This window comes from Ambystoma mexicanum, chromosome 12 (assembly GCF_040938575.1).
Source record: "Ambystoma mexicanum isolate Mex_15411 chromosome 12, UKY_AmexF1_1, whole genome shotgun sequence".
NCBI lineage: Eukaryota > Metazoa > Chordata > Amphibia > Caudata > Ambystomatidae > Ambystoma > Ambystoma mexicanum.
In genome coordinates this window covers 524088567-524116404 of record NC_090936.1, presented here as the reverse complement: position 1 = coordinate 524116404, position 27838 = coordinate 524088567, and the positions used below count along the sequence as shown (strand labels likewise).

The 27838-nt window shown below is 47.8% G+C and overlaps 1 protein-coding gene across 1 annotated transcript in view; it reads right to left on the bottom strand.

Moving 5' to 3' along the window:
* PATL1 (PAT1 homolog 1, processing body mRNA decay factor) overlaps nucleotides 1-27838 on the bottom strand; it is a 706345-nt gene that overhangs the window by 485446 nt on the left and 193061 nt on the right. The window contains exons 6-7 of the mRNA XM_069628825.1: nucleotides 15564-15668; nucleotides 14428-14517 (exon numbers count right to left, since the gene is read on the bottom strand). Coding sequence (XP_069484926.1) covers nucleotides 14428-14517; nucleotides 15564-15668 — 195 coding nt within the window. The remainder of the gene's footprint in view (nucleotides 1-14427; nucleotides 14518-15563; nucleotides 15669-27838) is intronic.

Here is a 27838-nt window from a genome sequence, read left to right as displayed (position 1 = left end):
CACTTTTGCTGGACTCTGGACTTTTTTGATTTCTTCTCTTGAGTGAGAAGAACTTTTTACCATTCACTCATTCTTTTTCTCCGACTCGAACTCTTATTTTACTGCTTTTGTGGACTATGCTTTCCTCCACATGTTTAATACAGGCATCTGTTATTAACTATGTGACACCCAGCACCCTCTGTGCAGCGTCACTGACGAGTCCCTTGGACTTCTCTTTATATTTTATTAATTCTCTTCGGTGAACTGCAGTTCCCAAGAGCATTAAGACAAAGGTTATCTTACTTCCCTTTTCTTTTCTTTTGAAGGTGCTGAACACACCACCTTATGTGGGGTGCTGGGAGGTTAACATTGTAACTCCTGTTCCCACTACTCATGTAACTTTTGTTTACAGTGACTAACAATAGCTAAATGGCTGGTGGCAGTGGATACCTTTTCTACATTTTTGTGCAGTTTACTAGCAGGCTTATTTCTTAGCTGCAGTATAGCACCCATTCCCATGGGCGACCATTTTCACAAAACAGCCCCAGCCTTCTTTTTTTTGCCATTTTCTGTTTGTATTTTCCTTCTGGGCTCAGCAATCATTTTAGGTGGTGGTGGGTCCTTTGTGAGTTCAGTCTTTGGCAGGCTTCACCCCTGAAGCCTGCCCAGGCTCCAGTGTGTCTAGCAAGGCAGGACGTGAGGGAGGGTCCTGAAATTTCACTGTCATTTGTTTGTAGGTGTTCCTGAATGAACCAGTTTAAACTGGGCGACTGGTTGTTCTCTAGGACAGCCAGTGCCCAAGTGACTTGACAGTCCCATAGGGGTGAATTAATGGGTTCCAGTATATAAAAGTGAGTATTTTTGGACTACAGACAGAGTCACCCACTGAAACTGAAAATCCGGAGCAGAAGACTAGCATAGACGCCAGCAGCACCTTCAAAAACTGCTGAAGTACCAGTGAAGCCCTGCAGTTGTGCTGAACAGGTTTTGGACTTGACAAGAAAGCTCCGCCAAGAACAACTTCCTCCCTTGGGCTGGTGGGACCAACGAGCCTCAAGACCTTCTTTCATTTGGGCCATCCCCCGACGTCCTGTGACTTTCCTGGGCTGCAAAACACCAATACCCGGGGTAACTGAACCATTTGCGAGTGCATCATCTTGCGAACATTGAATCTTGCTGAAACTTTGTAGGCAGCCGTGTGGACCTCCAGCGGCAGTTATTTATCAAATGCCACCTCATAAGAGTTCAGGAGTGAGTAATCGAAGAGTATCCAACCAGCGATATTAGTTTCTTCTTAGTGCTAAGAATTAGGTGCCAAAACCACAAAAATCTGCTTGATTGAGTTGAAAGCTTTGCTGCTGACCCCTTTTCTCAAGTGCTGCCGCAGATGCCCACCAAAGGTCCCCCCTTTTGTCACCAGGACCAAGGAGAAGGAATCGGGGTCTTCATCGTTGCATCCAGAAGTCGACCAGCTACATTTTCAACTTCACTCTGTGGGGCTTGGGATACACTTACCGTAGGCCATTTTCAGTGCTCCTTTCCTTTGCAAGTGCTGTTTTTCTCATTTGGGAGTTGGCCTCAAGTCCACTTTGCCAGGCTTACAACCTGCGTTCCAACAGGAAGGCTCCTCTTGAGCTGCTGTGTTTTTTTTACAAGAACAACTGACTGGTTGCTTAACTTTTCTATGAAGATTTTCATAAGAACTGGTGCTGTCCATTTGACTGGCTTTGCTGGTTTCCCAAGGGTCCATCTTCTTGATCCTACTGACTTTGGCAATGCCAGTTTCTCCATAAACTTGAATTGTGATCCTTTTCTGTTAGGAAACAGACTGCCTGAATCCCTCTTGGAGAGTGTGAGAATGCATTACTTACTGTAAAAGCATTTCTGATGATTGTATCTGCTTAGATTCACATGCTGTGCATAGGTCCGACATCCAGTGGTCACTGCGGAGTATTGCATTTTGTTTTTCGTAGTCGAAAAGGGGACGTCGACAAGGCGTGTCTGAAACACTATCCCTATAGTGACGTGCGTTGTACCCACAATCCCTCACGCGTCGAGGTCCCTCTGTTTGTATTTTTCTGCCCTGAGGGAGCCTTCTAGACGTGAGTGAGTACAGAAAAGAGAGAGATATATAAAGGAAGTCTATGTTCCTTCCATCCGAGCGGGGAGGAAGGGCGGGCGCATGTGAATCTAAGCAGATACAATCATCAGAAATGCTTTTACGGTAAGTAATGCATTCTCTTCTGATGTTTGTTAATCTGCTTAGAATCACATGCTGTGCATAGACTAGCGAGCAGTACCCGGAGTTGGCGGTGGGTTATGAGAAGGAACAGTAGAGAAAAGGTGTCGTAATACTGCCTGTCCCACCTGGGAGTCAGATCTAGAGTGTGTATCTAGACAGTAGTGTTTTGTAAAGGTGTGCACAGAACTCCAGGTAGCCGCTTTGCAGATGGACTCAAGGGGAACATTTGCAATGAATGCTATGGATGCCCCCGTGCCTCGAGTAGAGTGTGCTCTTGGCCTAAAGGGCAGTTCTCTCTTAGCAAGAGTATAGCAGAGAGTGATGTATTGAACAATCCATCTAGAAATAGTGGATTTTGAAACTGCATCTCCTTCTCTTCCTGCTGCCACCGAGACGAAGAACTGATTAGTCTTCCTCAGTGGTCTGGTTCTTTCCATGTAGAACATGACCGCTCTGCGTACATCTAGTGTGTGCAGAGTCCTTTCTCCCAAATTGGAAGGATTTTGAAAGAACGTTGGTAGTTCTATAGATTGGTTTACGTGGAATTTAGAAATAAATTTCGGAGCAAACCTAGGGTGAGTGCGTAGAACCACTTTATCTTTGTGAACTGTAACGAAGGGGTCTAGAATAGAAAGAGCCTGAAGTTCACTTACTCTCCTGATGGAGGTGATAGCTATTAAAAAAGCAGTCTTAAGCGTGAGGTGTTTAAGAGATGCTTTGTGCATGGGTTCGAATGGAGAGCCCATGAGTCTGGTAAGTACCACATTAAGGTCCCATCCGGGAGCTGGGTCAGCTATCGGGGGGTGTATTCTCTTTACTCCCTCCATGAAGGCCTTTATAACAGGGATCCTCCACCACGACACTTTGAGTTGGGAAGTGGTGTATGCAGAAAGTGCAGCTAGGTGGACTTTAATGGAGTTAAACACTAGACCTGAATCCAATAGGTGGGTCAGGTATAGGACCACATGTGTGGGAGAGCAGTCAATAGGGTTGATGCTTTTACTCCTGCACCAGATGACAAATCTTTTCCACTTGCTAGAATAGCAGTGGCGAGTGTTCGGTTTTCGGGCTTCCCTGAGGATGTCCATGCATCTTTGCGGGAGTTGTAGATGTCCGAACTCTATGATCTCAGGAGCCAAGCTGCTAAGTTCATGTTCTGGGGGCATGGATGCAGAGTCCTGCCTTTGTCCTGAGACAGCATGTTGTAAGGGCAGGGGAGTTTTACTGGGGGGGATAGAGACATCTCCATCAAGTGAGCGAACCATGGTTGTCGTGCCCACATTGGGGCCACTAGTATCATGGTCACTTGTTCCTGGTGCATCTTGTGCACCACTTTGTTGAGAAGGGGAGTCGGGGGAAAAGCGTAAACAAATTTCCCTGACCATTGCATCGACAGACCGTTCCCCTTGGATTGGTTCTGGGGGTACCTGGAGGCGTAACTTAGGCATTGTGAGTTTTCCAGGGTTGCGAACAGGTCTATTTCTGGGAATCCCCATTGTGTGAAGACGTCGAAGACGATGTCTTCGTGCAGGCGCCATTCGTACTCTTTGGGCAGGGGGAAATCTCTGCTGAGACTGTCTGCTAGCAGATTGAGTTCCCCGGGTACATGTAGTGATAGTAGGAACATGTCCTGTTTGAGAGCCCACTTCCATATATTCTGGGCCAGCTTGGACAGGCCTGGAGAGTGGGTGCCCCCTTGCTTGTTGATGTAGTACATGGCTGTGGTGCTGTCTGTAAGGACCATTACTGTTTTGCCTTGTAGGTGTTCCTGGAAGGCTCTTAGCGCCTTGAACACAGCTAGTAGCTCCAGTAGATTTATGTGTTTGGATGCTACGTTCGGAGTCCACACTCCGTGAGCAGTCTGATGGGATAGGTGCGCCCCCCATCCTGTGAGGGATGCGTCTGTGGTTAGAGTGGCTTCCGCCGCGGGTGTGGCAAAGGGTTTCCCTTTTTCCATGTTTTCCATTGTCCACCACCGTAGCGAGACCACAACTAGATCCTCCCATAGTCCGCTGGCCTGACACCACTGGCTGTTGAGCCACTCTTGCTTTGGGCGCATGCGCAGGCGCGCGTGAGGTACCAAATAAATACACGACGCCATCATTCCTAGCAAGCGCATTGCTTTGCGTACCGTCACCTCTCGACCGGTTACATATTGAGGGATTTGAAACAGCATGTTTTGGACCCTCTCTTTGGAGGGGAAGACGAGGCCGTCCTTTGTTTGAATTAGAGCCCCTAGGAATTGTTTGATTTGACTGGGGTCTAAACTGGACTTCTTTTCGTTGATGGAGAAGCCCAACTGGAACAAAAGGTCTACTGTCTTTTGGGTATTGGAGAAGCATGTTTCGTAAGAATCCCCTGTTATGAGCCAGTCGTCGAGGTAAGGGTAAACTGGGATGGACAACCTGCGCAGGTGGGCCGCTGCCACTGCCAGCACCTTCGTGAATACCCTTGGTGCTGATGCTATGCCGAAGGGTAGCACTTTGAACTGGTAGTGTTTGCCCTCTATCATGAACCTGAGGTATTTTCTGTGCGCTGGCAACATTAAAATATGAAAGTATGCATCTTTCATGTCCAATGTTGTCATGTAATCTCCCTGAGAAAGCAGTGGGATTACTTCCTGTAAGGTTACCATACGAAACTTTTGGGGTTTGATAAAGTTGTTCGCTGGGCGCAGATCTAATACAGGGCGCATGGTTAGATCCTTTTTGGGTACAAGGAAGTACACTGAATAAATACCTTCCGTTACCTGAGATAGAGGCACGACCTCTATGGCTCCTTTTTCCAGTAGTTGTTGTACTTCTTGGAGAAGGATGGCAAGATGTTCCGGTGTCATGCGACGTCCCCTCGGGGGTCTGTAGGATGGGGAACTGTTGAATTCGATACAGTATCCGTGGGCTACGGTGGACAGTACCCAACGGTCTGACGTTATCTCCTCCCATGCAGGAAGAAAGGATGTTATCCGGCCCCCGACCGGTGTTGCATGGGAGGGGACGCGAATCTTCGCGTCACTTGGAGTTGTTGGGGGCTTGGGAGCCTCTGGGGGTGGATCCCCGACCCCTCCCTTTGCCCCGGCGTTGGCCTCTTTGGCTGTACTGCCCACTATAGCGTCCTCGACAGGTTTATTTATCAAAGACGCCTGTGTCTCTGGTTTAAAGCCTGAGTTGCGCAGCCATACATGGCGCTTTAGGAGTATTCCTTGTACCAAGGAACGTCCTGCTGTTTCTGCCGCGTCCAGAGAGTTTTTAACAATGCTCTGGTTCACTTGGGTTCCTTCGCCAATAGTTGACAGTAGGCGCGTACGTAAAGGCTCCGGTGCTTCCTCGGCGTCTTTTCGCAGTTTGGCCCACTGCGCGTCTGCGTAGCTTGCAAGCAAGGAATTGTTGTTGGCAATTCTTGCTGAGAAGGCAGCCGAGGAAGTAACTCTTTTTGCAAGGGCATATAGCCTCTTGCCCTCCTTGTCAGGGGGTGCCTCACTGGTGGAAAGTGGTATCCCTGCCCTCTTTCTAGTATTAGAAACCACTAGGGAATCAGGAATGGAATGTCCCCTAATGTAGAGGGGGTCTGAGGGTGAAGGAGTGAAAAGTTTTTCAATCCGTGGATTGACCCCTCTGATCATAGCGGGAGTGGACAGCGAAGGTATGATCCTTCTCTTTACTGAAGCGAGGAGTGGAATGGTCTGGCTGACCGGGGGTTTTTCCTTAATCACTCTTTCTACAAAGTCCAATTCTGGAGAGAGTTCCCCGGTGTCGAGTTCGAAATGCGCTGCTGCTCTGCGCAACAGTGCATTGAACGTCGGCTGATCGTCAATTGGAGACGTGTTCCTAACTGGAGAATTGTCCGGAGGAGTTAGGTTTAGGACATCAGTGTCGGAATACACTGATGGTGATTGCCAGGGGTGTGAAGGTCCCTCTTCTGGGTTAACCCCGAAGCCTTCTTCTATAATGTCTGTTCTGTCTTCCAGACATTCCTCCTGGTTCTGTTCTTCATTGTCCATGAAATCATCTTCTTCCTCGAAGTCTTGCTCCTCCCCAGTGAGGTCATATACATCTTGGAAGTCTGAGGCTGTGTCCTGCTGGGGATCGACTAGCCTCGGATTTTTGGCCCTGGGGTCCTCCTGAGGCCCTTCTCTGGTCCTCTTGTGTGTTTGAGAGGCCTGGGTGCTCATGAACTTTTCCATCCTCTCCATACAGAGGTGGAGTCTTTCCATAGTTTCATGGGGTACCCCAGAGCGGTCTGGCGGGGGAAACATAGGGTTATCTAACTCGAAATGGCTCGACCTCTCCCAAAGCGTCGAGGAAAGTGTCCCGTCGCCCTCCGAAAAACCTTCTGGTGTGTCGGGAGACTCCCTGCCTGAAGGGGGTAGTCCCTGCTTCCCATCGGGCTTTTTCGGCGTATCCTTTAACTTATGCGTAACGCTCGACGAAATCTTCGGCGTACGCTTCTGGGCGTCGGCTACAGCGATCCTTGCTAAGCTATCGGCGACTCGCTTGTCGGCGACTCGTTTGTCGGCGGAAGCTTGAGTTTTCGACGCTATGGGTATCGAACGCTCTACGGCGGTCTGCGCTTTCTGTTGATGCGCACCGGCCGATGGTTTGGTGGCAGCGCCCTTGTTTGCCGAAAGCCCAGTCGCAGGCCGCGGCTGCGGTTGCGAGAGGGGCTTCGAACCCGAACGGTCCGAGGAGGCCGCCGGTGGAACCTGCGTCTCCTTGGGCGCCGAAGGTCTTTTCGACTTCGTCGAAGAAGAGCCGTGGGTTGTGTGTTTATGTGGATCTTTGTGTGCGTCTGTGTCGCCGGGGTGTTCATCCCCATAAGCAGGGCGTGAGCCGAGCCCGTCGGGGCCGGGGACAGACGACGAAGCGCGTAAGCGCTCCTTAGAGGGGGTTTCGACTTCCGTAGCGGAGGTCGTGTTATCGCGTTCCTCGTCACTGTCGGTGGTAGCAGCGGCGGGTGAACCTTCGGCCTTCGACATCGCGTAGGCCGCCCACCTTTTAACCCTTCGGTCTTTTAGAGTTTTAGGCTTAAGAAGCCGACAAGCCGCGCACCTTTCCTCCTTGTGATCGAGGGGCAAGCAGCGGTTACACCGTGAGTGCTTGTCCTTCCAAGTGAATTTGCCTTTACAAAGTGGGCAAAACCTAAACGGTGTCCTCTCCATAGCCGAGGCAATAAATCGCGATAAACACCCCAAGGGAAAGGAAGGGGAAAGGGAAAGGCATTCTCAGAAAAGACCCAGAGATGTCCCACGACCCCACTCTCCCTACTGTATATGGCCTGCGAGGCCAGGCCACGTGTTCGGCAGCGCCGAAGGATTTCTTCCGCTCGACCCTCCGTCGAAGATTCTTTTCGGCGGAGAACAGCTTACAACTGCGTCGAGGGAGGGATTATTAATATTAGAGAAAAAACGACCAAAGGTCGAGGAGTTGCAATGTCTCTCGAGGAGCTCCGCGTGAAGGCGACCAGAAGCTGGGCGGAAAAAAACAATCTGAGGGACCTCGACGCGTGAGGGATTGTGGGTACAACGCACGTCACTATAGGGATAGTGTTTCAGACACGCCTTGTCGACGTCCCCTTTTCGACTACGAAAAACAAAATGCAATACTCCGCAGTGACCACTGGATGTCGGACCTATGCACAGCATGTGATTCTAAGCAGATTAACAAACATCAGAAATATTGTTACTTACCATTTGATAGTTGTGTTCCGTCTAACCTTTACTTCACCGTAAACTGAATTTCACAAAGGTGATACATGTAAGTGCTTTTACTGGCCTAACTGAAGTCTGTGTGCTGGGGATGAAAAGTATATGAAAATTAACTCACCTGCATTATTGTTCCTTTTACAATCTTGTTCCTTTTCTAATTGAATGTTATTAGTAGTTGCTGCGTTTTAGATTTGCTTGTGTGCCTTGTGTATATATAAATAAATATATTGTAATATAACTTTGTGGCCAAGTGTTTTCTTGGATCTTTTCCAAGCTTCTAACGCTTTCAAAGTCCAATCCCCAACTGTATGAAAAAGTCAGTGTAGAGTGAGGCCAAAGTCTTATGATCTAGCAGGATAGCAAAGTTCCACAGGCTACTTTCAGTCTCTAGGATAAGATACTTAATCTAAATATAACAAGTAAGGGGGACCCTGCAAAAGGACTCCCTTACACAACCTGGCAAGCTTGGGTCAGAGGTAGGGTGAACACCCCGGAAACCTCTTCACGCACTCCAGTCACCCTGGAGTGACTCTTCGTTTCAAGGTAGGTTCTACCTTTAGCCCCACAGTACCTTATGTTACAAGAAATAAACGTAGCTGGATTCTACACTGTGCAGCAGCGACGGACCGGGTCTACCGATTCCTCGGTCTGGTGATGAAAGGAGGCACTCTGAATGGGATGTTCATTCCTTTCTTTCTGACATCCTACTTGGCACACTTTGCTCTATTCCTCACCACCTAGTCCTATGGTAGGGGTGCACTTTGGTTTCTTTATAGCTCGGAGTGGGGGGAGGGGGTACAAGTTATGGGTGTGTTTACACTACTGCAATGCTCCCTGTCATTTGTCGATTCATCCCCCGTTTGGATGCATGAAATTTCACTGGGGGTACAATCTGTCAATGGATGTACACTATGTTGTCATAGTACTAAGTTAGTGCTTCTTTATGTCCTTTAGGGTCCGGTAGTGGTACTCGGTCCTGAAGAAGGCAGTTCGAAATCATCAATCCCGCCGAAACGCCATTGTTTTCAACTATGCCTTGGTTGAACACTCTCATTCCAGTTTCTTTGTGTGGCATATGAGTTGACTTTAACTGTCACAATCTTTTCATTTTGAATACTGCCCATTGTTGTACTACGTGTCTACAAACTTGATTCAGACTACTATGAATGAATTAACTGAAGTCAGTGTTAGGCAGTACCCTCTGGGACCGCCAAATACAATTAGGACTACAGGTGTAAGCAAAACCAACCTTTGGCATAAGTCTGTACTACACAGTTTAGTGGTAGCAGGGCTGAGCAGCCAGGCTGATCTCAAGAGTGAATGTGAGCAGTACAAGAGGTTACACTGAGGTCTTTCAATCACAGTGGTTCGAGTAGACACTTCTACTCAAGGTTTCTTGGTAAAAACAGTTATTAATGTATTACACAATCATTTATCAAACATTTCACTAGAAGGAGGCAACTTAATATCATACACTAATATACTTCAATACAAAACTAAGATTTGAGACAGTTTGAGCTCCCCTGAAGTAGGAGCAAAATAGCAATTCAATTACTTAGTGAGCAAAAAGGGACACGGTAAGTAGAATAGATCTCATATACTTGTTAGATAGTGCAAATATTTTCAGTTCACCAGAAGAGTTCAATTCAAGTCAATAGGCCTAGGCCAAAATCAATGGGCCAGTGTTCTAGATAGGAAAGAGCAGTTCTGGTATCAAACGGTTAAGTCTTTGCAAAAGTACTCAGAAGTACTTTAGGCAAAAAAGAATCATATGCAGGGTCACAAGCAGATTAGGCCTGCAAGTTGAGAAAGTTTCACAAACTTTCACTGCGAGAGTGGCGTTCTCTCAATCGGGTTGGCACAGTACCTTAATTTGAAGAAACAAATGCTGCTGAAGTTGTTGGTTCCTGGCAGTTCCTGCAGATCTCACTGTTCCTGAGCCTCAGTCGTGGAGACAAGAGGAAGGACGTCGGGGGACTACTGCACTGCACGGGATTGTTGAAGAAAGCAAACAAGATGGAGTCACTTCAATTCCAGTAGCTGTAGATTCAAGAACACAAGCTGGTGTCCCTCTCCCTGGTTAAGCCTAACCAGCCTTGAAAATGGTATCCAGGTGTCTTGCGAGTTGATTGGTCCCACCAACTCAAAAGGAAGAAGTCGTCCTTGCAGGAGTTTTTCTGTCGAATGGAGTTTGGCAATTCTGACCTGCAGCAGGGCTTCACAGGGCAACCGAACGGTCCAGGAGTTGCAGCAGCCGTCCTCTTCCAGCTTTTCTTCAGTTCTTTCGTTGCAGTGATCAACTCTGCTTTCCTGTCCAAGAGACTCACCTTTTAAACAATTCTCTCCCTTTCATTCCAGCCTAGCTGCCACTCACCCAGCAGGGTGGCTGTCCTTGCCGGACCATCAGCCAGCCAATCACGCCAGAGTGCATTTGGGTCTCCTAGGAGATGAAGCACGGAGTTTCGGGCACCTCCCTCACTTCCTGCCCACCCCAGACACTCCGACGCCAGAGGCGGTCTTCACTCCTGAAGCCCACCAAAGGCACACAAACAAAGGGACCAAACCTGGTTTGGCACGCAGAGAAACTCTAGAAGGACCTTTCCAAAAAGAAACGGTGAAAAAAGAAGGCCGGGACCCGTTTATACAAAGGGGCTTAAGGTGCCCTCTTGAAAAACATGGCTCCTGTGATTTTTAGCTACTGGTGTTCATGGTCAGGAAAAATCATGGTAGTTCATTGTAAAACCACTGCCACCAGCCTTTTCGATAGGAAAGGGTAATTTGACTGCTACATGAGTATTTAGACACAGGGGATACTACGTAACCCCTCCAGCACTCCATTGTAAGATGGTGCGTGCTGGGTCTATACATTTGGAAAGACTAGTAAAGTCAATTGCACTTTACATTCTCTGGGAAACTGTAGTTTATCCCAGAGAAGGCATCTAAACCTTTGGGAAATCTCAAAGACATCCCTGTCTCACTGTACTGAAGGTGCTGTGTAACACATGAAAAGATGATGCCTATGGAGTTATCCAAAACCCCATATTCAAAGAACACAAGTGTAAAACAAACATCAAAACACATGAAAGAGTGGGTAAAAAAAGGCTCACACTCTTTCCAGGTAAAAAAAATCAAGTCCTCAAAATCCAGCAAAGTTGCTGGGGGTCTCTAAGGTGAAGGGAATTAGCACATTTTTAAGAATTCTCCCCAACAGTCAGGTACTATGTTCCAGTGTTATATTCACTTTGAATATCCTAGTTGGGAATAAATTTAAATTCGTTTTTCACTACATTTGTGTCTGTATGTACCCTCCTTATTTATTTGTTAACATTTGCATCCAGGTTCTATACTGTATTTTGTATAGGTTTATGATCTCTGTTTTTAATTTACTCATTGATCAATTTCAAATAAAATCTTGCTATTTGCCATTCATTAATTATCTGTTGGCCTACCCTACCTAGTCTTCAACAAATTTCATGTATACCTCAAATAATGCGATTCATGGACGTTCATGCACTTGTTGATGCTGAATTTACTGTGACCTTTTTTTCAAATCATGTCCAATGTTAACACACTCTTGTTTGGGAGGTCTCAGCAGCAGTCGAGAGAGGGGACCCTTGGCACGGATTTCTTCAGTCTCCTTGGTCAGTCTGCAGTTTTGGTGCCTTTTTATCAGCTCCAACAAAGGACAGTATTCTACCAGTTGATCTTGTTCAATTCTGAAGTCCTGCACTCTGGTGAGGGGACTTAGATGTGTGGGATCGCGCCTCTGGACGTCCAATTTGATCTCCCCAAAGTTCTGTATGGATTTGGCATCTCAAAGACATTGCACTGCAAATGGGTCGGCGATCTCCTAGTTTTCATGGTCTGCAGCTCTAGAAAGGCATAGCATCTCAGGAGATGGCTCAATTTGTAGTTTGTCTCAGGGCTGGTTGGTCCCACCAGTCAAAGGGAAAGAGTCCTCTTCAGAGCTCCTCTGTTGATTAGAAAATGGGGTCAGGAGAGGAGTGGTTACTTCACAGTTACGGAAAGGGACTGCAGGCGTCTCTGGTCATCTACAGCTTCAGTTCTTCTGTTCCAGTGGTTGACTTGCCTTTCACCTCAGGAACCTCACCTTTTATTCGGTTTTCCCACACTCCTCCTAAAACTCACTCAGCATTTTACAGAAAGGGTGTTTGGGGGGTGGCTGTCCAATAAGAACAGCCTGCTCCCCCCACCGCCCAGTGGGAACTGGTTCCATTCAACCATCCTGGCAGACAAAGGCTCCTCCCCCACTTCCTGCCTGCCCAGACACAAACTAGCCTAGGCAGGGCCACCCAAGGGTTCAACAGGCAGACGCACACACACCTCCCCCTCCCAGAATGGTAGAAATGGTGAACAAAGAAAGGAGCCACCATGTTAGAACCTAGGTGACCCTATTGTGCACAACCGAGACAGTGAAAACAGTCTGCGGTATAAAATAGCACAATCGTTGGTAGAACACGTCCACTGCCACCAGCCGTAACTATAGATGTGTCTATTTAACTAAAAAGTCACAGGAGCAGAGAGAAAGGGGATACTAGGTATCCCTTTACAAGGGTCAAAAATAGGATTTATTGACTAAGAGCAAAAAGCAGCTCCTGGGAATCTGGCATCACCCATTATGCAGGAGCTAGTACATAGTGCGCAGGTTATCTTACTTGTGTGCAAGATGCAAACTTCCATTATATATTATGGAATATGCTTTAAATGTCCCTTTGGGGAGTCCACATTCCCTTACCCTCTCAGTTAATATTTTTACTATTACATAGCTATGTTCTTTACAACACAACTTGCCTCGGGGAGTCAAAAGTAGCTCCTGGTAGCTGCTGGATTGAGGCCAACCAGGATCTCCTTGGCTATAACCAGTGATTTTGAACCCTGCTTTAGCACTCCACATAAGGTGGCGTGTGCTAAACTCTCATAGTATCAAATTTTAGGAACGATACAAAGTATCCATTTATCCTGAAGAGTAGTTTTCAAGGATAGTGAAAGAATCTCAAAGAAGAACCCAAAGGGTTCCCAGCAACACTGCACGTGAGGTGCTGTGTCATGCAAAAGTTAAATATAGATGCCTTTAAAGAGATATGAAGGAAAGCAGCCTCCATAGTAAAGCTAAAACACAGGACCGAGGTCCAAAAATCAGAGCAAATAAGAATGAATGAGGGGAAAATGGCTCCCCTCATTCAGGACAGAAAGAAAAAAGGTCCATAAGTCCAGTGCTGGGGGTATCACTAGGAGAGGGGATGAAGCATAAAAATTATAAATCTCCCCAACAGGTCCCAGCATGGGAAGCCCGACATATCCAACAAAGAAGAACAGGGGAAGGATGACGACATCCCAGGAAGGTCGTCCATCAGCCCCAAATACAACCACAAGCTAAGCCCAGGGAACAGGGGCCAGCCAGTGCGTGCAGATCTGTTCCTACAAACAGTTTTGTTACAGCATAAATTCTCTAGTAGATAAGCAGGACTGATGTAATCCTGAAAATACTACAGAATAATGTGTAGGAAAAGGATCTCGCCTGGATATTCTGTGCACACAGGGCCTCGCCTAAAGAAGCCCTCCAATTACACACAGTGCCTTTAAACAAACACTTTGGTGGATAGCCAATCAGCTTGGCCCCAAAAACCTCCAACACCTAGGATTACCCCAACAAGAGGAGTAATGCCCATGTCTGAGACCGGGGACTGGATTAAACCAGCCCAAAACACCATAGAGGGTGCAGGGCTGGGCGCAGAGTGAGCCAACGTGTATACAGCTGCCATTTTAGGCCTTCCTCATCGTTTCTCCAAACAAAGTAATACCCAAGAAACAAAAAGGAATGATCACAAAATGTAGTGGTACCCAAATATCTACAATAGTGTTAAATCTGCTTGCACCCCAGGTGATGCCAAAATTAAATTAGTAGACGTCCCTCTGACTACAAAAAGAAATTAAAGATCCTGGAAGCAAAAGGGGGACAAAAATGTTACAGTCCCATAAAACGAGCAGCGGAACCTCCAAAGATAAAATTATACCCCAAACCCACAATTTCAAAATATTAGTACATCTGCCACAAAGCAAATGCGTGCACACACAGCAAAACATGCGACAAAGTAAAAAAAAAATATTTGGGACACCAATAAAAGGCCAAGAGGTTCTTGTGCACCAAGTCAGTCTTGTTCCGGATGGTTCCTAATATTTAGAACTCAATCGAGAGAAAGGATTGGTAAACGAGTCCAGAAAAAGCAAAAGGTACAGTGCCGCTTGCCGAACAGTTTAGGGCAGAGATCTGAAATCTTTGGCTCTCCAGATATTTTGGACTGCAACTCTCATCAGCCTTGAGGAGACAAGTGGTGAGGGATCAGGAGAGGCGCAGTTCAAACATCTAAAGAACCACAGGATGGAGACCCACAGTCTAGGGACCATCGCCCTCTTTGAGCAGCGGTATTCTAAGGGTTAGAATTACTAATGAAGCGCACATGAAGGAGAAATTGAGAGTTCATACCTGTGCACCACCTATAAGCTGAGCTCGCTGGAGAGGCGTCAGAACAGATGGCACACTGGCAGAGAATGGGTGACCGAGGAGCGAGGAATTCTGGAGAAGAGAAAAACACACATTTTAGTACTACAGTACAGGAAACATCCACCTTTAAGTTCAGAATACTTGTCAAGAGAAGGAGCAAAGGCACAGGATGAGTATACTGCCAAATGCATCTTATTTTTTGCATCACCTCCAGCCGAGACATCTCAGGCAGATGGTACTTTGGCCATCAGCTTTGACTTGAATAAATAATTACACTGCATCATTATAAGACTACTCTCATTAAGGAGGCCACATTTATGAAAGACTGCAAGGTGAGTGACCATGTAGGTCAGGTAGAGGTGATCAAATTAACTGCTTAACTGTTGAGCTTTAATCAAGTCTTTGCAAGAAGGACATGCATACTCATCATTAGCACTGAAGGGGTTAATAAGGATTTAGTACATGCTACAGTGAAAAACAAACTCGTCTTGATACAATTCCTCCAAATAGAGGTCAGGTTACTAATCAGCAAGGAGGGTTAACTAGTTTCACCAGTCATAAAAGGTCTCTTTAGAAAGACCAAAGACTGAACGGGCACAGAAGCAGAATGCACATGGTGTAGGTCAATGCCTCTTTGGGGAGATTAGAACTAAAAATGGGCACAGAGCATTCTCTTTTCCTAGCACTAAAATGGAATAATCGAGAAATAGACAAGAATGTAATGGTATCAGCACAGAATGACTTAACCGAGATGTCAGACTACATTCCTTTCTCCTGATTTTAGAGGTGATCCCTCAAAAAAGCACACCAGAATTTAATGCATTTTCCCATATCGCCACCAACAAAAATACCAGAATAAATGAGAATGGACTTGCAACCTCTCTCGTCCCCATCGTGAAGACTCCAGAGAGGAACAGAATACACAAGTCTTGGAAAGTAGGCTTTACTAGAGTTTTCCTCCAGAGACGGACCAAATGGGATGGGGGCATAGATGTGGCAAAATGTTACATAAGAACACAGAATTATCATTGGGCACTGGTTTTACTAGTGGAGAGGGCGATTGACTACTTTTGGAAACCATAATCTAGCGCAGAAAAAAGTGGTGCAGAGTGACTTACAGAGACGCCACACAACGGGTTGGGAGACAACTGGTCATTGTACGATGGTGGTGTAAAACGTTGCTGGACAGGAGCCCGGATGTGAACAGCTTTTGGACATAAGATCTAATGGGAGAGAAAGGGTTAGTCATTCATGTGTTGCAGCTGCACATGTGTCAGACTATATGAGCTAGATCTACCAAACATAAAAGAATATACCCAAAGCCCCTTGAAACAACAAACAAATGCCTTCGACATGCCTAATGTAGGCTTCATCTAAAAATAACATGACGTTGAAAGTCAACACCCCAGGATAATTTTGCAGCTCAGATATTTTTCTAAAACATAACCACAAAATGCACAACTGTATACGTTACAACAAATACAGCATTGGTCTGTAAGAAAGCATTAGGGAGATTGGTCTTGGGCCTTATTTTGGTCTCAAGCCTTATTTCTAAGGCCCAGACAGACAAACCTACTTTGCTTACAGAACGACACCCATGCTCTCCAAGTAGTAGTATGACTGAGCATTCAAGTCAACTCACCAGAAGTTGCGGAATAGCAGTTTAAAGGAGCAATAAACACTTTTGATAAGCACAAAATAAGTAAAGCTCACACAAAAATATTTTCTTTATATAAAGCTGTACAAAATAATTATGAAATAAATACATACAAGTAAAAGTTACTTGTCTGACTCATAGAAACAGACAAACGTGACCGAACAGGGTTGGTTTGTTTATTGTTTATTTATAGAGCACTTATATACAGGTGAAGTGCTTCGAAGTGCTTTAAGGGTCACATGCTGCCCAAATTAGACAATGAAGTTGAACTGAACTTTTTGTGAGGTTCTCAAGAGCCTAAAGTTATCACAATCCCAGTTTTAGTCTAGGGTGCAACTGAAGTCAAGGGTCCAATGTTATCCAATGGGGCCCCACTAGATGGATGAGCCCAAAAAACACCCAGAGATGGATGATGGGACCCTTATGAAGAGATCTTGCCCCACCAAAACAAAACAGCTCAACAGGTCTGTCTTGATGTTGCAGAGAGGAGCTCCCACATCAGCAGCCAGAGGTTTCAATTCCTGGATGGTCTACAACTGCAACAGAAAACATTGGGCCACAAATGAAAGAACAAAGACCCATAGGTGAGTAGGAGGACCCACAAAGAGATCCAATTGAAGTGATCATCCTCTGTAGCATGGACTACAAGACTACAGACGGGAGCTCCAGGACCATCTGAAGAAGTCGCAGGTCATTCTTGGGAAAAACACATACTTCCACCGGAAAACTGAAACTCTCAATTCAGCCATTAACATTTCTAAGCACATTTTAAAAGATTTATTTATCTCAAAACATGAATATATTTACAACAAACATATTTTGAACAACGATAAGTATGAATGGCCTAAAGATAGAATGATTTGAAAATCGATTAAAGCAAAGAACAAAAGAAAGAACACCGAATTAGTGGTGCCCCCTGTCAGAATAGTGAGTATGGAAAGTATATTAAGTCAATAGATAAAAAGGGAAAAATAAAATCTAAATAAATTGGAACTGTCTGAATGCAAAGAATAGTGTTCAGATAGTTCATTAATGAGTCAAGCTTTCAAGAGCATTGAAATAAGTCAGTCTAAAACGTTACACAGAGATAAATCTTTTTTTTTTTAATTGTTGTTTGGTCACGAAATTAATCAGACCTTTCAACATATTTATAGAAAAATGCATTAAAAATAGAAAAAGGATAGAAACCAGATTATTCTCAAACTTCATTTCGATCATATATACATTCATTCAATTAATCTAAAAGAATGTTTCGAGTCCAGCAATATGAATCACTGTAGTATCACTGTCAACTTCTACATTATTGCCATGGACCTTAATTTTTAAATGATTCAAATAATTCACAACTGCATATCTCATAGACTTTAAATTCCCATTAAACATTTTCGACCATAGTACTTCAGTGCATAACTGTTGACCAGCTTCAAACAGAGGCTTAAAATAAAAAATGTGCAACGGCAACAAAATTTGGCACTCCGCCATAAGATGTGTCAAAGTCTCAAGCATTTGATTACAAAAGCGACATATATTATCATTTTCAGGGATGTTTCCCCATTTATACATTATTTCCTTGGTAGGCCATTTGTTTAGTCTAAACCTCATGAAATCCCGACGATGACTCGGATTGGGAGATTGTTGTAAGTATTTTTCAACTTGACCATAAACTTTATGTACAAACGGATTTCGATTAAATTTCTGTATATTCATGCATGCTGCTCTTGTCTTTATCCAATCCGGTTGCCATAATTTGATTTTAGCCTCGTTTGGGTTTTATGTCTGCGCCTTTTAAAATTTTTCTTGCAAACGCACACCAAGATCTTGCAAATGTTTCGTTAGATGTTAGTAGATAATTGGCTAGAATCAAGAGTAAGGACTCCGGTACTTCCTGTGCTTTGGATGAATCGCACATAAAGTAAGCATCCTGTAGGTCCACAGACACCAACCAATCCTGAAGTTGAAGGGCCTGGAGGACTTGAGAAAGAGGGACCATCTTGAACTTGTCCTTCCAAGTCCAGGATGGGTCTCAACCCTCCTTTCTTTGGGATCCAAAAATAAGGGGAATACCAACCCTTGTTCCTCTCCGCTACAGGCACCAGTTCTATAGCGCCTTTTTCTAGCAGGGTCAAGATTTCCTGCACAAGGAGCGGATCCGGAAGCTTCCCTTGTGGATTGTCGTGAGGCCGCTTGAGGAAGGGAAGGCAGTAGCCATGGGCTATTGTATACAGAATCCACGCATCCGAAGTAATGGCTTGCCACTCTTCGAGATGCTGAGACAGCCTGCCCCCAACCGGCAAACCATGGGACTTGGCCTCATGACTGTTTTGGAGTGGCTGCGGCAGCGCCTGAAGGCAAAGAGGCAGCTGCCTGAACGGCTTTGGCACCTCTAATTCCCCGACCACCACGGGTACTCTTACAGTGACCCCTTTGACTGGCGGCTCCTCTTGTTCTACCTAAGGAAGAGTAGTAACGAAAATAACCTCCCCTCCACTGCTGTCCCCTAGGACGAAAAGGCAGAGGTTGATGCACAGCTGCGCTTAAAGATTTCACCGCAGCTTTTGAGGTCTGCAACCTCAAGGCTCTCGTCAGCCTTGCTGCCAAACAAATGCGTGCCATCAAAGGGCATGTTCAAAAGACGGGCTTGCACATCTGGGGCAAAACCAGACTTCCGCAACCACGCAAACCTGTGTATAACGGTGCTCGCAGCCATGGACCAGCTAACACTGTCGGCCGTATCCAAACCCGACTGAAGGGATTCGCACATGGCATCCTTGCCATCTTGCATGAGAGCAAGGAACTCATCCCTTTCTTCCCCCTCGGGAATATGCTCAGCCGCTAGAGAAGGACAAGTTACTTTCTTACCTGGCAACGTTCTTTCGATGGGATGTTCCGACGACGTATTCCACATCTATGACATGTAATCAACACAGCTGTGCTGCTTCGGAAAATGTCCTCGAGGGCCTCCGTCGAGCCGACGTCACCGAATGTTATAAGTAGGACGCACAACGCCCGTAGCCTCAGTTGTAGTTTTTTCCCCAGAACATGTGGCACCAATCTTCTGCCAGTATGACCACAGAAAGCCTTGCGGAAACGTAAGCTGCAATCGCATAAGAAATTCTGTAGCGGGGCAGGTTGGGAGGGTACGATGTGGAATACGTTGTCGGAACATCCCATCGAAAGAACGTTAACAGGTAAGAAAGAAACTTGTTCGCTGAAGGGATTGCTTCCTCCGACGTAGTCCACATCTATGACAGACTCCCAAAGCAGTACCAACATATGGAGGAGGGAAAAGAATTTAGAATTTTAGAATGCCCAATTAAATTGCAGAATAGAGGACCGCCTTATCAAAAGCCAAGTCCTGCCCACGGATAGAATCCAGGGAGTAGTGTTTTACAAAAGTATGGGCAGAAGCCCATGTGGCTGCTTCACAAATGTTACGAATGGGAACACCCCTCTGCAGAGCAGTAGAGGCAGCCACATCTCTAGTAGAATGGGCCCGTAAGCCTACCGTAAGGGTCCTTACTCGCCAAGCGGTAACATTCAGAAATTGTCAAGATAATCCATCTAGACATAGTCTGCTTAGTAACAGCTTGTCCTAAACGCCTTCAAGCGTATCCTACAAAGAGTTGATCGTCCACTCTGACCCGGGACATGCGTGAGATGTAGAAACTTAAAGCTCTCCTAGGATCCAACCTATGGAGCCTCTCCTCTTCCTTACCAGGATGTGGAGGAGGATAGAATGCCGGAGGAATGACCTGGCTTAAATTAAATTCTGACAAATTTCGGAAGAAAAGAAGGACAAACCCTAAGGACAACCCTGTCTTTATGAAACATGTGAAGGGTGGCTTAACAGATAGTGCCTGCAACTCACTCACTCTGCGAGCAGAAGTAACCGCAACTAAAAATACAGTTTTTAAGGGTCAACAATCTCAAAGGACAAGAATGTAAAGGCTCAAATGGAGCACCCATGAGGAATTTTAGAACCAGGGTCAAATCCCAACCAGGCACCTGGAAAGGTGACAATGGGAACACATTAGTGAGCCCTTTCAGAAACTGCGAAATGAAAAGAATCTTAAAATAAGAACACTCCTCAGACGAGCGCTTAAATATGGACAGCGCCACCAGGTAACCTCTAATGTTACCCACTTGCAGGCCCTTGTGGGCTAACGAAAGCAAAAAAGACAGAACCACAGGAATTGCACATTCTTAACCCTGCACCAGTCGCAGAACTTTCTCCAACGGCAACGGTACAGGGACTTTGTTGCAGGCCGTCTGGCCGAAAGCAAAACCTCCATCACGTCTTCAGGGAGGTCCCAATCCTTATACCTCAACCTTTCAGAAGCCAAGCATGAAGGTTGAGGGACTTGACTTCTGGATGGAGAACCTGAGCCCCATCCCGTGAGAGCAGATCGTCTCGGTAGGGAAAACGGCGTGGAGGGCAGATGGACAAGTCGATAAGGTCCGGGTACCACGCTCTCCGGGCCCATCCCGGAGCAATGAGGATCATTCCGGAACCGAACCTCCGTAACCTCCGCAGCACTTGTGGAATGACAGGGACTGGAGGAAACACGTACAGCAGTGGGAAGGACCACTTCACTACGAACCGTCCCCAAGGCTCCTCTTGGAGGAAATTCCTACAAGCAGAATCTTTCGCACTTCCGGTTGACACTGGTGATCCACTTGAGGGGTCCCCCAAAGGGCAAAGATCTCCAGGAGAATCTCCTGAGCCAGCTCTCACTCATGAGAGACCGTGCTCTGCCTGCTCAGAGCGTACGCCGCCTCGTTTTCGAGTCCGGCCAGATGAACTGCCGAGATTGAAATTTCCTGCTGGATGGCCCAGAACCAGAGCTGCATCGCCTCTCTGCACAGAGAAAGTGACCCTGCCCCCCCTTTTTGTTGAGGTAGTGCATGGCCACTGTGTTGTCCATCGGAATGAGGACATTCGTCCCCTCACAGAGTCGGCAGAAAAGCCTTCAGAGCTAGCCTGATGGCCCTCAGCTCCAACAGACTGATATGGAGTCTGGACTCCGGAGACCAAGGACCGCTGACTGTCAACTCTTGGCATGAGCTCCCCATCCCATGAGGGATGCGTCCGTCACGATAGTCACCTCCGGCCAGGGTAGCCAAAATGGAGCCCCCTTCATCAGATTGCCTTCGACGGCCCACCACAGAAGATCCTGGGTGACCGAGGGTGGCACCTGAACGGGATCCGACATCCTGCCCGAGAACTGCGACCACTGCATCGTGAGAGCCCACTGCAGAGATCTCATCCGCAGCCTGGCCCCTGGCACCAGGAGAATGCAGGATGCCATGAGGCCTAGCAACCTCAAGTACTCGAACGCCGGGAGACTCTGTTCATGTTGAAACTTGTGCACCATCTGCAGAATGTGACGAGCCCTCACCTGGGGAGGGAAACACTGCCCCAGGGATGCGTCAAGCACTGCTCCGATGTACTGGAGCCGCTGGGTTGGCGTCAAGTGGGACTTCAAGTTGAGGGAGAAGCCCAGCTTGTGAAGGGAGTGGCAGGTGACTTACAGATCCAGGACTTGCTTGGGAGAGCACGCCCTGATCAACCTATCGTCCAGGTAGGGGTAGATGTGAATCCCTCCTTTCCTGAGATACGCTGCCACCACCATCATGAGCTTGGTGAAAACTCTTGGGGCGGAGGGCAATCCAAATGGCAGGACCCGAAACTGAAAGTGTGAGTCGCCAACCGCGAACCTCAGGTACTTCTTGTGCTTGGGATGAATCGGCACATGAAAATAAGCGTCCTTGAGGTCGAGAGACACCAACCAGTCCTGAAGCTGAAGGGCCTGGAGGACTTGAGAGAGAGCAACCATCTTCAACTTGTCCTTCCTGAGGAGCTTGTTCAAACCGCGCAAGTCCATGATGGGTCTCAATCCCCCGTCTTTTTTCGAATTTCAGAAAATAAGGGAATACCATCCCTTGTTCCTCTCCGCTACAGCCACCAGTTCTATGGCGCCTTTCTCCAGCAGGGATTTGATTTCCTGCGCCAGGAGCTGATCCGGACTCTTCAAAGAGAGATTCCCAGGTGGATTGTCGTGAGGCTTCTGCCGAAAGGGAAGACAGTAGCCATTGGTTATGATCTCCAGAATCCACACATCTGAAGTAATGGCACGCCATTCTACAAGATTCTGCGCCAGCCTTCCCCCAACCGGAGAACCATGGGACATGGCCTCATGACTGAGCTGAAGCGCCTCTCGATCTACCAAAGGTAGAGTGGTATCGAAAGGAACCCCCCCTCCATTCTTGTCCCCTAGGATGAAAAGGTGGAGGTTGGCGAACTGCAGCGCTCAACGACTTCGCTGCCACTTTTGAGGTTGGCAACCTCTAAAGGCTCTCGTCAGCCTTGCTGCCAAAAAGATGTACACCATCAAAGGGCATGTTGAGAAGCCGGGCTTGTACAACCCCGACTTCCGCAACCACGCAAACCTGCGCATCACGGTGCTCGTCGCCATGGACAGGCTGACATAGTCTGCCACGTCCAGACCAGACTGAACAGATTCACACATGGCATCCTTGCCACCCTGTACCAGGGCACGAAAACCATCCCATTCCTCCACTTCGGGAATATGTTCAGCCGCCTATGAAACACAATTCCACAGAGTGTCAGTGAAACATGCTAAGGCACACACAGAGTTGGCTGTTTTCAAAGCCATACCCCCTGAAGAAAAGACTTTCTTCGCCCAACCGTCAAAACGTTTGTAATCCCTATCAGGAGGGATGGTAGGGAACGACGCCCGTTTTGCTGGGGCCGTAGCCGCCTGCACCACCAAACTCTCTGGAGTGGGGTGCATGGACAAGTAGCCGGGGTCGCCACTGGCTGGGTGGTACGTTTTCGGCAATGACTTACCCACTGCCTGGAGACTCTCCAGAGCAGACCAAGCCGCCGCAACCCTTCTTTGCAAGGCCATATGGAATGGCAGTACCGGGTCAGTTGCTAGACCTTGGTCCAAGATATCGGTCAGGTCATCCTGCAGAAAATCTACTGGTGGTGCAGACCACCCCAAGTACTCAGTCACCCTTGACATCAGCCGCCTGTACGAAGAGTCAGCATGCGTACCAGGCTCAGGCCTGCCAAACTCAACGTCCGGGGAGGTATCAAGACCACTGGCGCCGTGAAAAGACTGACACAGGTCTTCAATCTGGCTATGACCAGACAATATTTTGTCAGGAACCTCAACCGGAACCAAACCTTCCTCAGACCCTTCCTCCACCTCAGAAATATAATCCAGAGGCTGGAATAAATACCTGGAGGAGGGCCCAGAAAAAGGCTCAAAGACAGGTCTCACTGACTTCTTCAGGGCCTTCCTTGGGGGTTTCCACCGATGCACGGGGTACCTCTGATAAAGCATCCTCGAAAGGCGTTGATGTCGAGTGTGGTGCCAATGGCTTCCACACAGACCTCGAGGGCAGAGCCCCGAGCGTGTCCTTCGACCGCCTCGGCGCCGATGACTTCCTCAGAGACAGAGCCTCGAGAGAGTCCCTCGACAGACATGGCGCCGATGGCCTTGACGTCTTCTTTGAAGACGTCACAGGCTCCGACGGTCTCGAGGGCGTCGAGGACCGGGACCTGGAGCGGGCATGACTAGAGCAATCCACCTTGTCCGATTGGGACCTTGAGGCGCCCGATGATCGCGCTGACCACCCGAGCCCGAAGGCGTGCGAGCGGTGGCCCTAGCACGTTCCCTGCCGGCTTCTTTCAAAAGGCGCGGAAGGAACGGAGCCCTGGGACTGAAAAATCGCCATCATCTCTGTGCGAAATGCATCCCGTTCCGCAGGAGTAGAGTGCTTGTTGGGACAAGCAACCCGCCAACGGGCGGGGTCCTCGGACGAGGAAGGCGACCGGTGACGGCGCTTCCGAGTGCCTCGAAGAGGCAGAGGAATGGCAGGAACCACTCCGGGATCGAGACCCCCCCAGGATTTACACCGACGATGCAGAGAGTCGCCTCTCGAATCGTCGGTCGAAAGCCCAGCGGATTTCGACTTTCAGGGCTTGGAAACCCTACCGACAGAAAGCTTCTTCTGCTCCCGCAACGCCTTTGATGTTAACGACTGGCAATAGTCACCATCTTCCGTGGCGTGGTCCTCACCGAGGCACCAGAGGCAGGCGTCATGCTGGTCCATAAGTGACATCTTGGAACCGCAGTCCCAACACTTCTTGAAACCCGGCCGCGGGGTATAAGAAGACGAAGACATGATATCATCACAAACGAACAATGTCCATAGAACCGATGAAATCTAACTCAGAAGAACCGAGGTGCGCCGAGATCTCTGAAGCGAACACGTTCGTGGAAAAAATGGAACTGAGGCTACGGGTGTCGTGCGTCCTACTTATAACATCCGGTGACGTCGGCTCGACGGAGGCCTTCGAGGACAGTGCATCGACGCATGTTAGGCAGAATCCTGTGCAGTTCCCTTGGGGAACACTGAAAGAAGATTAAGCCTACAGGAGTAAGCAGTAAACCCAATTGGTAGCAGTCTGCACCACCCAGATTCACCTGGTAGCTGTGGCTGAGCAGTCAGACTTCTCTCAAGATGAGTAGGGCAGTATACAGAGGATATACAATAGGGCTAAAAACACAGTAGAGCAAGCAAACACTGACCAGAGCTTGGTATCAAATGTATATAATTAATTATTTAAAACACACTTTAGGAAATGCACTAAGCACAATAGATCAAAGCAAGTTCAAACACAATAAGAAAAGTGTACACACTTCCCTTAATTATTAGACAAGTCTAGGTCAAAACACCACTAATTGTAAAAACAGATGTGAGCGCGTAACTTAGATGGCACGCCAATAATTAAGTTGAAGGGAGAGAAAAAGGCAGGTCATGAAAATAAAACAGTTCCCAACACTTCTCTAAGACCACAGCATGTTAGTGAAGGCAGAGTCTACTGTAGAGCCAAAGTTCATAGCCCAGGCCCATTTTAAATGGAGCATGACGGAATGTGCCCAAGATCACACAGTTAAAATGCACTAAAGTATTTGCAAAAATGTTCAAAGGAGGTTGGTTTGATGAGAAAGGTAGAGTTAGAAGGTCTGGGGGCCAACCCAGTTGGAAAGCCAAGGATGTAAGGGTCACCTTTAGCTAACCGTGGAAAGGGAGGCCAGGTGTGACACAGTACCTTTAAAAGTGAGGGAGCTCCAGCGGTGGCAGTTGTTCCTGGCAGCGGGTGCAGCTCGTGGTTTCGACCAGGGGAAGAGAAGATCTCGTCGAGGAGGAAACTTGGAGTCGTTGCACTGCCTAGGGAAGAGAGCAGCCGCGGAGTTCGTTCGGTTAAAAGGTGCGTTCCTTTTATTCGCGGTCACAGTGGTGAAGCTTGGCTATCCGGCCGCCGGGGTGCTTGGCACTGGCGATTCGACCAAGGGACGTCCTGGAAGGGGAATGGCGAACTGGTTGTTCCCACCAGCTCAAAGGGAGAACAATCTTACAGCAGAAGATCGTCTCTTGTCGTCGGGGAAAGCGGTGAGGTCGTTGCAGCAGGGCTCCACCGGTGGTGTCGTCCTTGCAGATGGCTCAGCTTCTCCCCTCTTAGGATTTCTTAGGTCCGGTGGCGACTTCTGAAGTTCCAGTCCCAAAAGCCCTGCTTTTATGCAGAAAAACCCCCATTCAACAGCCTGTCACTCATACATGTTAAGTGGTGAGCCGGGCGGCTCACCACTGGGCCAATCAGAACAGAGTGCGACTTGGGTTGCTAAGGCAACGCAGTCCAGGGTGCCAATTCCCCCACCCACACATCCTGTGGAACCCAGACAGAGTGGCACCAGTTGGAGAGCTTCTGTGGAGAAGCCCGCCAAAAAGTGGAACAAAGGGCCCGACCTTGGTTGGAGTTACAGAGACGGACACAAACACCATTTTGGAAAAGAGTTCTGGCGAAAAGACCCAACCGGTGATTTTATATTAAATAAATAAACCAGCGATATCTTTAACATTGCCCCAAAAAAGTGGTGCGTTTAAAATCAATGGGAAAATCCCATAGGAAATATTCTGGTGGAATATTTTGCGTGGTAACCACTGCCACCAGCCAGAAACTCGACAAGGGGGGGACTGGACAGTGCGCCCTTGGAAACAGACCCAGGGGCAATCTAATTAACCCCTTCCACTACTGCCACAATATGATGGTTTGTACTGGTTCTGTTCACAATTTTGGACAAGTAAAGCCAATAGTGACTTTACATGCCCTGGGAAACAGTCAGTCCCAGGGTATGGAGTCTATGTTTGGGGGTCACTATGACACCCCTGTGTTACTGCACTGAGGGTGCTGTGTAACACATACACTAAAACAGATGATACCCTATGGAGTAAAAGACCCCATAGCCCATAAGCACACAATAAGTCAAAGACATACCTCAAATCATGCCTAAGAGTGGGAGGAAAAGAGTCTCACTCTTAGCAGGAGAAAAAAAAAAAAAAATCTAGCAAAGCTTCTGGGGGACTCACTAGGTTTGGGAAATTAGCCTTGTAAGAGAATTCTCTCCAACAACGCAGGACGCAGAAAAGTTTCCGAAGCAGCACAGCTGTGGCGATTACCTGTCATAGATGTGGAATACGTCGGAGGAACCAATCCCTTCGAAACACAGTTCCACAGTGTGTGTGAAAACCTTGCTACGGCACAAGTGGAGTTGGCGGATTTCAATGCCATTCTCCCCGCAGAAAATACCTTGCGAGCCCAACTGTCGAAGCGTTTGTCATCCCTATCCGGAGGGATGGTAGGGTACGCCGCATGCCTCGAGGTGGCCGTAGCCGCCTGAACCATCAAACTCTCGGGAGTGGGGTGAGTGGATAAGTAGCTAGGGTCGCCAACGGAAGGGCAGTACTTCTTTGTCAAAGACTTGTTAACAGCTGGAAGAGATTCCGGTGACTGCTAAGCTGCTGCCACCCTTTTCTGTAAAGCGAGATGAAAAGGTAACACCGGGTTAGAGGACGGACCTTGATCTATCATCGTGTACAAAATCTTCAGGAGGACTGGATCAGCCCAGATATTCAGAGACCCTCGGAGACTTCGAGATGCCTGTATGACGACTCAGCATGAGCCCCAGGCTCATGTCTACCAAATTCCGCTTCCGGAGAAGTGTCCAACCCACTGGCATCATGAGGGGTTTGCCTCAACTCTTCCAAGTGACTGTCTCCAGAAAAGACAGGAGCCAAATCATGCTCAATAGGGTCCTTAAAGTCAGACCTTTCTTCCTCTTCATATATGTCGTCCAGAGGGAGGTGAAAACCTGGCCTGGGGACAGAAGAGGGCCTGGAGTCCAACACCGGCCTCACAAACTTAGCCGTAGCCTTCCTTGGAGGATCCACCAAATCAGGGTGCTTCAATGGTAAATTTCAGGCAAAAATACCCGAAGGTGTCGAGGGCGGCAAAGGCTTCGACGTAGAGAGCGCCGAAGCCTTCGGCGTTGACAAAGGTGCCGTGGGCTGATAAGGCAAAGCCTCGAAGTCCGAGTTTGACGGACACAGCGCTGACCGAGTCGAAGCCGGCTTTGAGCCCTTAGCAGGTTGCAGAGGTCTCGCTGGGGATGAGGACCGAGACCTGGAAGCATGTCTCTTGCGACTATCCAAAGCCTTATCTGAACGGGACCTCGAAGGTTCCCGATGTGAGTCACATCACGGACCCAAGCCCGAAGGCGTGCGAGCCGCGGTACAAGACCGTTCCTTGCCGGCTTCGTTAGAAGGTGCGACCGGAACCGTGCCCGGCCATTGAAAAATCGC